The sequence below is a fragment of the Paramacrobiotus metropolitanus genome, unplaced genomic scaffold, assembly GCF_019649055.1.
Source record: "Paramacrobiotus metropolitanus isolate TYO unplaced genomic scaffold, Prichtersi_v1.0 Parri_scaffold0000071, whole genome shotgun sequence".
In the NCBI taxonomy this organism is placed as follows: domain Eukaryota; kingdom Metazoa; phylum Tardigrada; class Eutardigrada; order Parachela; family Macrobiotidae; genus Paramacrobiotus; species Paramacrobiotus metropolitanus.
Genome location: NW_026570291.1, coordinates 333,514 through 344,254, shown reverse-complemented (window position 1 = coordinate 344,254; position 10,741 = coordinate 333,514). Strand labels below are relative to the sequence as shown.

Sequence of the window (10,741 nt, the reverse complement as noted above, 5' to 3'; positions counted from 1 at the left end):
TGCCATATCAACGTAAATTTTACTGTTTTTCATGCCGACACATACTACAACGATTGCCTTATTTTAATGACAGCTTTATGTACTTGTACGGTTGCACCGTCAATTATCACGATACAACGGTAAATTCGAATCAAAGTGTATCGTTTAGGGTAGTCTACATGGCTTTAAATGCAGTTTTCTCAAAACTAAGAGGAAACAGACTGGCAGATGGTGTAAATACTTCTGAACCTCGTTTCGAAACTCTTTTTTACCATAATAAAAATGCAGCAGCATTGCCTGCATTGCTCATTTACTAGGGATGTGTCATTGTCCATCCAGATATACGCAATAAAGCTTGTTTATAGACTGTTGTTGCTCATAATTGCCGGAACCGTGTGTTCGACATGGACTCATAGTCACACAATAGGATAGTTGTTTTGCTTACTCAACTACGCCATTCATTTCCTGTGCGTTAACGCTTTTAATGGTAACACGAGTTCAAGTGCCGTTTTGATTTTTGGCTGCTTCAAGAAACGTTAAATCATTGTACTTTGTACACTTGAATAGTAGTTTTGGAAATGTGCTGAAATTTGAAAGATACAAGTTATATGTCAGAAGTTACAGTAGAATTATTAGCAGCAAGTAGCTTTGAGTTATCGCAAATCGCAATGACTGTGGCAGTATGAGCAGTGCGCCGCGGAACACAATCACATACCCAGAGTAGTTAGGAATCGGCTTTAATTACTGTAGTATTAATCCGCCAATCATGACGATATATCACAACAGCTGCGTAAAATAACGCAAAACAGGATCGTACGTACTTGGCGCTTAATGGAAGTGCACGCTTCTAGCAAGTTGGAACGGTTCAAAATTAAATAGATCCTATTAACTTGTGACCCGGACCTGCCCTTTCTGAGATATTTTGCAGTTGTCTTTAGGGTTATTTAATAACTTACGCTGATGTCACTGGTACTGATATTATGCATTGCTGACGCCACTTCTTGCCTGGATCTTGCGTTTACTGACATTCTTTGATTGTCATTGCCAACAATTGTAATGATTTTTGTCTGTATCTGGTTTGTACAGTCATCTTGCTCATGGCTCTGGGAATGTTGCAACCTAGCTCCTCCGATCCGTAATGTCTTTTCTGTTTTGTTCAAAAACTTGAGATTTCAGTGATACTTATAGCATATGCTAGCATATATATGTATTTTTAATTTTTTATCTGCAGAAACCGTCAAACTGACGTGTTGAGTCTCTTTTAGCTGTGTGGCCTTTGTGTATGCTTTGTAGCGTTTGATACTGAATTGCGGCGACTCTTCGCCGCTCGCCATCAGTTATGGAAACTGCCAAGTGTCAACTTTGTTTAAGCAAGCACAAAGGTCACGCAAGTTGTTACAACCCGGCGCCTCTAGTAACCAACGGATCCGCTAAAAGATGCAGAATTAATAACCAAAGGTAAGAACGCAAAAAAAGCTTACTGCTAAGCTAAGCACGTTCGATATCCAGCGCGCGTATTGTTTCGAAGACGCGACGCATTTACTAGAACGAGCTGGTGGGAGTGTTTTGCATCTAAGTTTATGTTATGTTTTAACAACTAAGAGGGTTTTGCTCTCGTGCTATATGGCAACAATATAACATTTAATGAACCCTGTCGCTGAAACGGCGATAAGCACTTCTTTGGCGCAACTAAGACGGAAGCATGTGGGTAGGTACGAGTGCTCCCGTTTTAACGTGATTTTTGTAGAATTGTTGTCATCACGTAACTCTTAGCGGATTAAAAAAGCATGGACGCGTGGGTCTGGTCACCCGGTGGTGCAGTACGACCAGGGTGAGTTGATTTTCCTTAATTCATAACTGCAGTTAACTGGTTCTGTAAAAGCCCTTCAGTAGTGGTTCAGAGTTCAGACGTACCTATCTGTCTTCTACCAAGTGAGTAATTATGACCCGCACCAAATATGGGTATATTGAATTTTCAGAAACCTGCCACTTTTCGTGAGTAGTCATTGTAGAACGATACAAGTAAGACTTTATGCACATTCGATCGTATCCAGCCACTACGTTCATTACATTAATGTGTCAATTTCCCGTTCCACCTGTTGAGTCACTCGGTCTTAGATTGTTCTACTCGTATGCATATAATGAAATGTCTCCTCGACACACAACGCTAGTGTTAGGTCGCCGTAATCACACCGAAACAGAATTTGATCAGCATCTATACGAGTACTTCGTGATTTTGCATTGTGTGAGGTACATATGGTTGTGTGTTAAACACAGTATAATATTATTGTATAGTAGTTGCTGGAATTGTTTAGGGAAAGAGTTGTAGAATAGTAGAAGGAAGTTTTGAATGGTAATTTGTTAGTCCTAGCAGAGCACAATAATTGCCACACAAGACGGCCATTCAGCAAAAATGGCAGCGGATACAGATAAGCCTTGTGGGACAACGGAAACAGTTCCAGTAATCATGCTGACTGGCTTACCCCAGGATAATGAAGCAGCAGAAACTACATTCTTTAAAGCCCTCGCTACCAGGTATGATAGCTAATTTCAGTGGCTTCCTTTCGTGCAAATCTTGTTTAATTAACGAGTTGCGTGGTAGATCATCAGTTCATTAAATTGTGAATGTTGACAGTCAGTACGCGGAGAGGTGTCTGTTTCGCGCTGCGCATGCCAGTAATTATATACCTACAAGTACCTCCCTGCTTTCATACTTCGCAAAATTGGTGTGCCACCGCGATTTCAGCACCTGCAATTTCTATGTGGCCGAACATGTGCTCTTATTGAACAGGGCGACGAAGACTTGGATGTGGGCAATTTGGGGATTGTTTTCTTATTTATTGGACACGGCAAGTGACTGGTTGGTAACTACTCATGATCACGATCTATGTACCTGTTGATGCTGTGGAGAGTAAATTTGCTTATATAGACAGAATGCCGCGGTTTCCAAAAATTCAACTTTCAGGTATCTCGTCATTGCCTATTTCTCAATGCAAAAAATTGTGTGGGGATGTCTGACGTTGGCATTTATCGTGGTGCCACAAGTGATTATTGCAGCCGTTGGTATTTTATCGATTCAGCTCATTGACCTTATAAACACCGCTCACAAATACGACGTTGAGAAAGTACGTAGCCTTTCCTTTTCTTTGTTGCAAAAATATCATTGCAAGGGTATCCTGCCAAAAAGTCGTACCATAATTTGTGGGGAAGAAAGCTAATAACATTCTTGTGGCTGTTATTTCAGTTGTTGAAATTGTGTTTCACTGTCCAGTGTCGCCCCATAAGCAAAGCCGCTGGCAATAAATCAATATTACAATACTTTACTTTAGGCAGGAGTTGAAACAACGAAACCTCCGAAGAAGCAGTCTCAAAGTAATGTATCCGTTAAATAATATTAATAAATGTTCTTGTATAGGTACACTACTGTATAAGTTATAAGTACTCTCTAAATTGTATGCGCTTGTAGAGTATTCCAGTTACAATATCCAGTGTACACAAGTACATATTATTCAGAGAGTTAGCGACCTAGTAAAACCAAGACACGCCTGTTTTGATTCCATGCGTTGTTGGATATACGGCCATATACAGTACCCTGCTTTTTTTGTGTAGGACCCGGTATTTTGTTCTATGTCATCTATTTTATACTGCACATTCTTCAGTTTGGTCCAGTTTTTCGGTAAGTGACATAACCAGGATTATTGTTAGATTGAACGTGTCGAGTCTTGCTCTATCCTAAGTTTAGGTTTTTACCAAATCTCTGCAAACTGTTGTAACTGTTTTTTAAGATATGTGAGCTATTTTAAATTCCACATCAGCCTCGCCACCACCGACATCTATAGCTATGATGCTCTGATTTGGGTATTTGTCAATGCCGTTACCGCTAGAATGCGCTTCCTGGAATCCTGCCTCGAAGCCATGCCGCAGCTGCTTTTGCAGATGTACATTCTGATCACAGTGACCTTAATGAGCACCCCATTCACCTGGACGTCCCTGCAAGGCATGCAAGTCATCTCCATGAGTGTCTCACTCCTCTCAGGAGCTGCAGGCGTGGCACTAGTTCACGACGATGTAGTGATACGAGAAGGTCGTTGCAGTAACGTCAACGGATGTATCCCATCTTATGAAACAGTATTTCGCCTAGTGCACTTTGTCGGGCGACTATTCATTCTAACCGCACGCTGCGCGGTTCTCGCAGCAACCTTCAGCTGGTCGACAGTGACAGGTTTCATAGTCTGTGTATGGCATGTGCTCTTAATGGCTGTGTGTGTGTATTTCTTCAACCTGGGAAGCAACAGCGCTTCCCGCCTCTTTGATTTACACGACCTCCCTAACCGACCAATTCCACGTGTCTTGCGACACACATACCGATTCGTGTTATTGCCGTTCTCGTACCTATTTGACTATGTCGACGAAATGGATAAGAACGAAGCAGACCCAAAACGGAGTTCTTTTCCTGTTGTTTATTACTTTGTGCATGGGGTGGAGAACATTGTATTATCGACCATTTGGGCGAAAGTTGTGGGAAATTTTGACAGTTTCAGCTGCCTGGTGACCGTTGCAGTGCTGATGTTGTCGGCCAGCGGCATATGTGCTGTGCGAATCTACTTCTACTTTTGCCGTGCAGTGAGTTATCTCACAATAGTGATGCATTCTCCGTAGCAAACATTTTATTCTTACAGTTTATGTTTGTGTATTCACTGTTCAAAAACTCACTAAATTTTTGCCCTCCCAAAACATAATTCTAAAATTACCGCTCTATTTACGAACTTGATAAACTTTGCATACTGCTGTTGAGCGCACGTTCCTACCGCTTTTCTGTTATTCTGTAATAGAGTAATCACTGAGGCTAGTACATACTATACTAAGTATAGTATGTACTAGCCTCAGTCCTATGGTCGACGAACTTTTTCGGTTTATCGTAAAGCCCAAACAACAGCCAAGCCTTCCACCGTAGCAATCCCAATAAAAAATAGATACGTATAACAATCCCTGATACTGATAGTGTCTTTCGAGCGTATATCCTCTGGTTGTTGGGCCAGCGGGTACGGTTGTCTTTGCGCCAAGTTCTTGTTTCCATCATTCGCGGAACATCTGCAACTCCAAGTTACGCTCGTCCTGCGTTAAACTGCCCGGAATCGGTGGCGAAACCGATATCGAAGGCGTGTCGGCACCACTCATCCCGTATACCTGGTTTATATTTCCCAAGTTTTCCTCGGGAGTAGACACGGTGTGTTGTACCCTTCGATGACGCTCGTCGGCTTCATCATCATCATCCATTGTTGTCAAAATATCCTTGCATAGGTGCTCAATAACGCTGGCGGCAATCACGTCACCCAGAATATTGACAACCGTGCGAAAGCGGTCCCTATTCGTAGGAGAAGAACTATCACCATATTACTATAATTTCTCGTTTTTCCAAAAAACTATGGCGAATATCGTAATCTTACAGCAACCAGTCGACGGCCAGAATCGTCAAAATAAACTCAGCCGGAAGCCCAACTGCATCCAGTACCATAACCTTTAAAAATCATTTTTGCGTTGTTCATCAGGCTTAAGCATAAAAGGTTTGCGAAGGGTTTCGTACCAATGTGACAAGACCCGCCTCAGGAATCCCTTGTGCACCCACTGCCGCGGCAGTAGCCGTAACACTAGTAACACATAGCATAACGTGACCTTTAATTTTTAATTTAATTATTACAAGTACCGGTACTATACAGAACCGTCGCGTCGCGTGTACTAGTACGAACCTAACAGCAACAATTTTTCCAAAGTCCATTGTGATGTTTTCGGTTTGCGCAATGAAAATGGCTGCCACTGCTTCGTATAATGCTGTACCGTCCAAGTTTATTGCAGTAGCTACATTAAAAAAAATGTTTATCAGCTCACGTAACCAACCCTGTGTCAGCATGCTCTTGTATCATCAGTTGTATGTACAGACCGAATTTTTGCCTTACCGATTGGTAACGTGAATCGGCATATTCTGTAAATCACGAAGGTTACGGCACTTATGAGGCGCTTTGCCGTAGAAACGTGGCAAATACTGATGGCTTAAGTGCACAATTTGCGAATAATCTTAATGCTAACAGCTGCCTGAAAATACTAACCTGGGATCAACGTTGTTATTTCCCTCGCAACACTTTATTGTTACAGGTAAGGTAACCGCGCTGGAAGCCGTACCGAAGCCGGTGGCGTATGCTCGCGATCCTCCATGTATGATTCGATAAGGATTTTTACGCGTTATCACAAAGCAGATCAGAGGTAATACAAGGAATGCGTGAATACTTAATCCAGACTACACCAAGCAAAGCATATCAGGATGTGCAGTGGTATAGTTGTACTCATATACTTTTGCTTTTAATCAGTTTTTACCGATTCGGGTCCTTAGAAAAACCAAAGATTAAAAAAATATCACCCAAAACGCGTCACTTACCACTACAGTCACCATGTACATCCCCAACTGTAAAACCAAGGCTTGGTTAGCGCATTTTATTAACCTATCACGACGCGGTGATACCAAAATTTATGGTTGTATTGGTACCTGCGCAAACACGACAGAAAAGTTTTTGACTTTTAGCAACTGTCCAGCTACCAGAAAACAAATCCCAATAGGAGCCAACCTTTGAATTAGAAAGCAATTCAGTCGAGTTTTGTACCCGTTGAGAGAACCGAATCGTGTTCGTAACCGATTAAAATGGTCACCAAAGCGGGAAATTATCGTACCACATAATCCAGTCGACAATACGCATGATCACTTTGTTCAACGAACGGAAGAAGTCTGCAAAAGCTTTCCCGTCTAACTCCATTCGAGTTATAGCGACCCCTATCCATAAGTTAAACATAAGCTCATTATCAAAATTAAAGAATAACAGCAAAAAGGAGTACTCGTACCGCAAACCAAACTGAAGACAACAATGCCCAGGATATTGGTCCCATCTACGGCCTTTCTTGATATTATCCAGTCGCTGTAATCTGTCACAAAAGCAGCCTGTCACGATAGTCCGGAATAACAAGTACGTGTGCGCATAGCATTTCCTCCTCTATTCGCATTACGAATTATCTTTGTGTTTTTTAGCACGACCTTTACAGGCTCGCTGCAGTACCTTGGATAACAAAGTGGTGGGTGGAGTTCCCGTTTGTAGCGTTGCTGTCGTTCAACATAATGATAAAAGTGGAGGTTGTCGATACCGTAGTGCTGGTTGTGGTGGCGCTTGTGCTGGTGACATTACTGACGACAGCGACTACTTTATTGGGCGGTGGGTGAAGTTGCGTCTGGTACTGCAATTTACAGTATATTACGCACGTACGCAAGCGTTAACTGGCATACGAAAATACAGTGCTTTTTCGTCATACGTAGCGTGGCAATATGTACCTCGTTATAGCGTTACCGGATTGGTTGTTGATTATTCGGCTTACCTGTGCGACACAAGCTTGTATGATGTTAGGCGGGAACATATTCCTGACCAAATCCATAATCGTATCGGCGGTCATGGTGACCCGTCCCGTTCCAGGCGCCGGTTTTTGGGCCAGTGTAGCGTTTTCCCCGCCTCCGATGTTGAAATGACCGGGTCTTATGAACGTCACCAGGCCGATGCCGACACATACAGCCAGAAAGACAGTAACCAAGTAGAAGAGGACAGAGCGCAGTCCGATCTGGCCACTGACGGTGCACTGTATGTTGGACATGCCGCTGATGATGGACGAGATCATCAGAGGGATAATGACACATTTCAGCATGCTCAGGAAGAGCTCGCCGGGAAACAGCACGTACGAGACTTTGCGGGGGCTTTCGTGAATACCCAGGGACCGCAACCCGAAAGCCAATCCTGTCAATCGGTAAAAGCATATTGTATCAGCCTAGTCGCTAATGCACAAAACAATAGGCTGATCTAACGCATAAACCAGTACTCAGTAGGCGTCTAATCGCGACTGTTATTAATAATTTTTACTGTATACAACATTGAACAACCTTGAACTGCTTGGACTGTGGAGTAGTTTTGAAAGCAACTACAGGACCATCGTATTATATAATAACAGCTACATGTATAATACGGATTATTACTGCTAGCAAAGGTTAACCGACACAAACGCGTTCTAGTCTGCCGCGCGTTACCCTGTGAGCTGCCTATATGACATCAGATTTTGCTACAATACAATGTCATGCAAATGGTGTTAGCAACTGGAGAGTAATTCGGTTTATATGTTGTGAAACCGTATATATAAATAAGGCGCCACTGCTTTTCTATAATGCAGAACTGGGAGCTCTTATAACATATAACTAGAAAAACGCTTATTTTTGTCTGGCACCTGGTATTTTCTACCTGTAGCTTCAGTTACTGAATTTAAGGTTCAGCGTCGCCTCGGAATTTCACTTTGAGATAAAGACAGCGACAAGATAGTACCACATGGTTTTCGCTTTCAGATTTTGAAAAAGCCTAAAAAAGGTCAAGGTTCTCACGGCTACTGTTACTGGTTGCACTTTTGTTGGGCGTTGATTTAACCGAAAAAAACGACTGTCAACCATTTCTATAAATCCTCGAAAAAATCAGAAAGTTTTAATCGGAGAAAAAGGAAATTTCGTCGAATTTTGTGTATTACAAATATAAAAAACTTGTCATTGTTGTAGGGACTTCCTGCATTCTTACCAACTCCGCAACATATTCCGCCAATAAGGAGGATGAGTCTCAGATTCCGTGCTAATGCGAGCACACATTTTTGGGCACGTGTCCTTTTCACGCGATGTGTACACTCAGTACACTCATCACGCCGCACATCACACTCATTGCACTCACATTCGCTACATCGAACTGTATTGAACATTATTATTCTTTATATTGAACAATGATATCAATATCAAGTAATAACTGCTATAATGCGCTTTTGCTTGCCGGTATATAATTTAAAACGCTTTAGTTATGGAAACGTGACTATAAAAAATGGTAAGGAAAGTGCCAGGACGTTGGTGTTTGACTGACAATGAGTCAAGCAAAACCTGATTTACAATGATTCCGCGCAGATATACCAAGATATTTATCATTTTGTTTTTTTAATAATCACAGACGTCAGTCGCTGCCGGGGGGCTATCCTTACATTATAGCACTTTACAGACGGTTTTGCTGGAAAAATTTGCCGTACCGGGGGTGTGTTTCAATGCACCAGTGGCGAGTTAGTAAAATGAGCCCGCCTTCTTGTCGACTTTGTACTGCAAAATAAGAAACGTATTGTACTTGTTTAGAAAATACATATTCTTGCTTAACAGCTGTCGGTGACGATTCTATGCTCGTTGCCCGTATGAATGAAGACATTAAAATTAATATGTACGATATAATAATATACAAAGATATTATGTTGTACTGGCGGTTGGTGCTTGCAGACTTGCAGATGCCCGTGTGTGTATGATTTTCTATGTATAAATACAGGTACATGCCTACAAATTAATGTATCATCTGATTGGGAGGCATATCGATATTAAATTTTACTAGTACTTACGGTATTTGTGCGGACGCGTGTTAGATGAGGATTATGGCTAGGAATAAAAATCGTACGTCGTTGTTTCCGCCTTTTTTGCATATTTCGTTTTTCTCAAATTTGTCAGGTTTGGGACAATACCCGTACTATATCTATATCTATAGATGTATGAGTGAGCACAATATGAACCGCGCTGTCTCAAGCAACCTTCCTCAAAGTACGTACGTACAGAGTATTGAACGGCGACAGTCTGTGTCAGCCTTTTCTACCATTGTAAGATTCACCAAAGATTTCATCAGCCCAACAATATCCTCGGGTTATTTTGAGTCTTTAATGTCGGGACCATTAATTCCAGCACTGCAGCTTTATTTCAGTCACGTTTATCAAACTAAGCGCTTTATTTTTGTGATTCATCGGTGAGCGTAAAGTTTCTAATATGAAATCAACTTTTGTAGCAACGTCATCGTACATAGCTTGCGGAACCCAAAAAACATGCGCAATATGTCGAATGCCGCTATTCTGCCAATTTCCGGTACAAAACCCGGCACTTCACCGGTTCCGGTACGTCAAGATGAATAATTACTATTTCCGGTCAGCAAATTAAATGTTTTTTGTGATCGTACACTTATGGCGAATGACACTGGAGCGGCCGGATCCGGATCTCGCCTATGGTGATTAGTGAAACAATGTGCGCCGGAAATGGTAATGGATATTATCACACTTTACAATTCGCATCACTTTAATATTACGACTGATTTCAACCGAAGTCAACTAAAAAGTAGTGCAATTATAATGTGTTTGTGCCCCACTCATTGCAGAAATCATGAGTGCTCTACAATACTGGTATAGGCTCTAGAACGCCTTTTATTTCACCGGTATTATGAATTTTGTACAAGACACAGATTAGTCGAAAGAATTATGGCAAGGGGATACATTAAAATTTTGTGTTTGTTAATCTGTGTGCGCAATGTACTCGTACGAATAGACCAAGCGGCAAAGCCGAATTATGTATCTGTAGAGTAAGCGATAGCATATCTGTATTTGCAATTCGGGACGATAAAATACAGTAATTTGCTATGAAACTTATAGTTACGATTACACTTTCATGTTTATGAATACCAGAAAAATTGACCAGTGGTCAAATCGCAAATGGCACTGGTTTCGACATTATTACCGTAATGCAAAACCTATGTTATCACTTTTGGCCTAAAATTCCTGATTACTATCGTAGCTTTATTTTTTGCAGGTGGCACGAACAGCGATCTCAGATATTACATATCTTTTGTTTTTTGTGCAT

At 41.6% G+C, this 10,741-nt stretch overlaps 2 protein-coding genes across 10 annotated transcripts; one reads left to right on the top strand and one right to left on the bottom strand.

The window, feature by feature from the left end:
• Positions 1–831: 831 nt before the first annotated feature.
• LOC129594796 (XK-related protein 6-like) lies at positions 832–9,152 on the top strand. Of its 8 annotated transcripts, none has more exons than XM_055491603.1 (10): positions 832–2,514; positions 2,771–2,839; positions 2,945–3,104; positions 3,309–3,351; positions 3,589–3,655; positions 3,765–4,602; positions 6,130–6,989; positions 7,052–7,232; positions 7,422–7,812; positions 8,603–9,152. In XM_055491603.1, exons 1-7 carry the CDS (start codon positions 2,393–2,395, stop codon positions 6,136–6,138), a joined length of 1,308 nt encoding a protein of 435 aa, XP_055347578.1. In that variant the 5' UTR covers positions 832–2,392; the 3' UTR covers positions 6,139–6,989; positions 7,052–7,232; positions 7,422–7,812; positions 8,603–9,152. The 8 variants fall into 8 exon arrangements, with proteins under 8 accessions (XP_055347578.1, XP_055347579.1, XP_055347577.1 ...); XM_055491604.1 differs by having other exon boundaries at positions 7,359–7,812; XM_055491602.1 differs by lacking the exons at positions 6,130–6,989; positions 7,052–7,232; positions 7,422–7,812; positions 8,603–9,152 and having other exon boundaries at positions 832–1,437; positions 1,727–1,810; positions 2,354–2,514; positions 3,765–4,814.
• Positions 4,880–9,656, bottom strand: LOC129594795 (excitatory amino acid transporter 3-like). Of its 2 annotated transcripts, XM_055491598.1 has the most exons (14): positions 9,466–9,656; positions 9,112–9,178; positions 7,393–7,802; positions 7,080–7,254; positions 6,868–6,948; positions 6,700–6,799; positions 6,518–6,596; positions 6,410–6,436; positions 6,084–6,271; positions 5,934–5,959; positions 5,727–5,835; positions 5,564–5,627; positions 5,427–5,497; positions 4,880–5,344 (listed from the first exon to the last, which is right to left on the bottom strand). In XM_055491598.1, exons 3-14 carry the CDS (start codon positions 7,711–7,713, stop codon positions 5,056–5,058), a joined length of 1,530 nt encoding a protein of 509 aa, XP_055347573.1. In that variant the 5' UTR covers positions 7,714–7,802; positions 9,112–9,178; positions 9,466–9,656; the 3' UTR covers positions 4,880–5,055. The 2 variants fall into 2 exon arrangements, with proteins under 2 accessions (XP_055347573.1, XP_055347572.1); XM_055491597.1 differs by lacking the exons at positions 9,112–9,178; positions 9,466–9,656 and adding an exon at positions 8,622–8,957.
• Between the last annotated feature and the right edge of the window lie 1,085 nt (positions 9,657–10,741).

Excerpts from the sequence above, each read along its gene's own strand:
- LOC129594796 (XM_055491602.1), top strand. The coding sequence starts at position 2,393 with ATGGCAGCGGATACAGATAAGCCTTGTGGGACAACGGAAACAGTTCCA. Across the intron at positions 2,515-2,770 it reads TTTAAAGCCCTCGCTACCAG|GGCGACGAAGACTTGGATGT; the intron begins GTATGATAGCTA and ends CTTATTGAACAG. Across the intron at positions 3,352-3,588 it reads TCCGAAGAAGCAGTCTCAAA|GACCCGGTATTTTGTTCTAT; the intron begins GTAATGTATCCG and ends TTTTTTGTGTAG.
- LOC129594795 (XM_055491597.1), bottom strand. The coding sequence starts at position 8,796 with ATGTTCAATACAGTTCGATGTAGCGAATGTGAGTGCAATGAGTGTGAT. Across the intron at positions 5,628-5,726 it reads GGAAAAATTGTTGCTGTTAG|TGTTACGGCTACTGCCGCGG; the intron begins GTTCGTACTAGT and ends ATGTGTTACTAG. Across the intron at positions 5,498-5,563 it reads AGGCGGGTCTTGTCACATTG|GTTATGGTACTGGATGCAGT; the intron begins GTACGAAACCCT and ends TGATTTTTAAAG.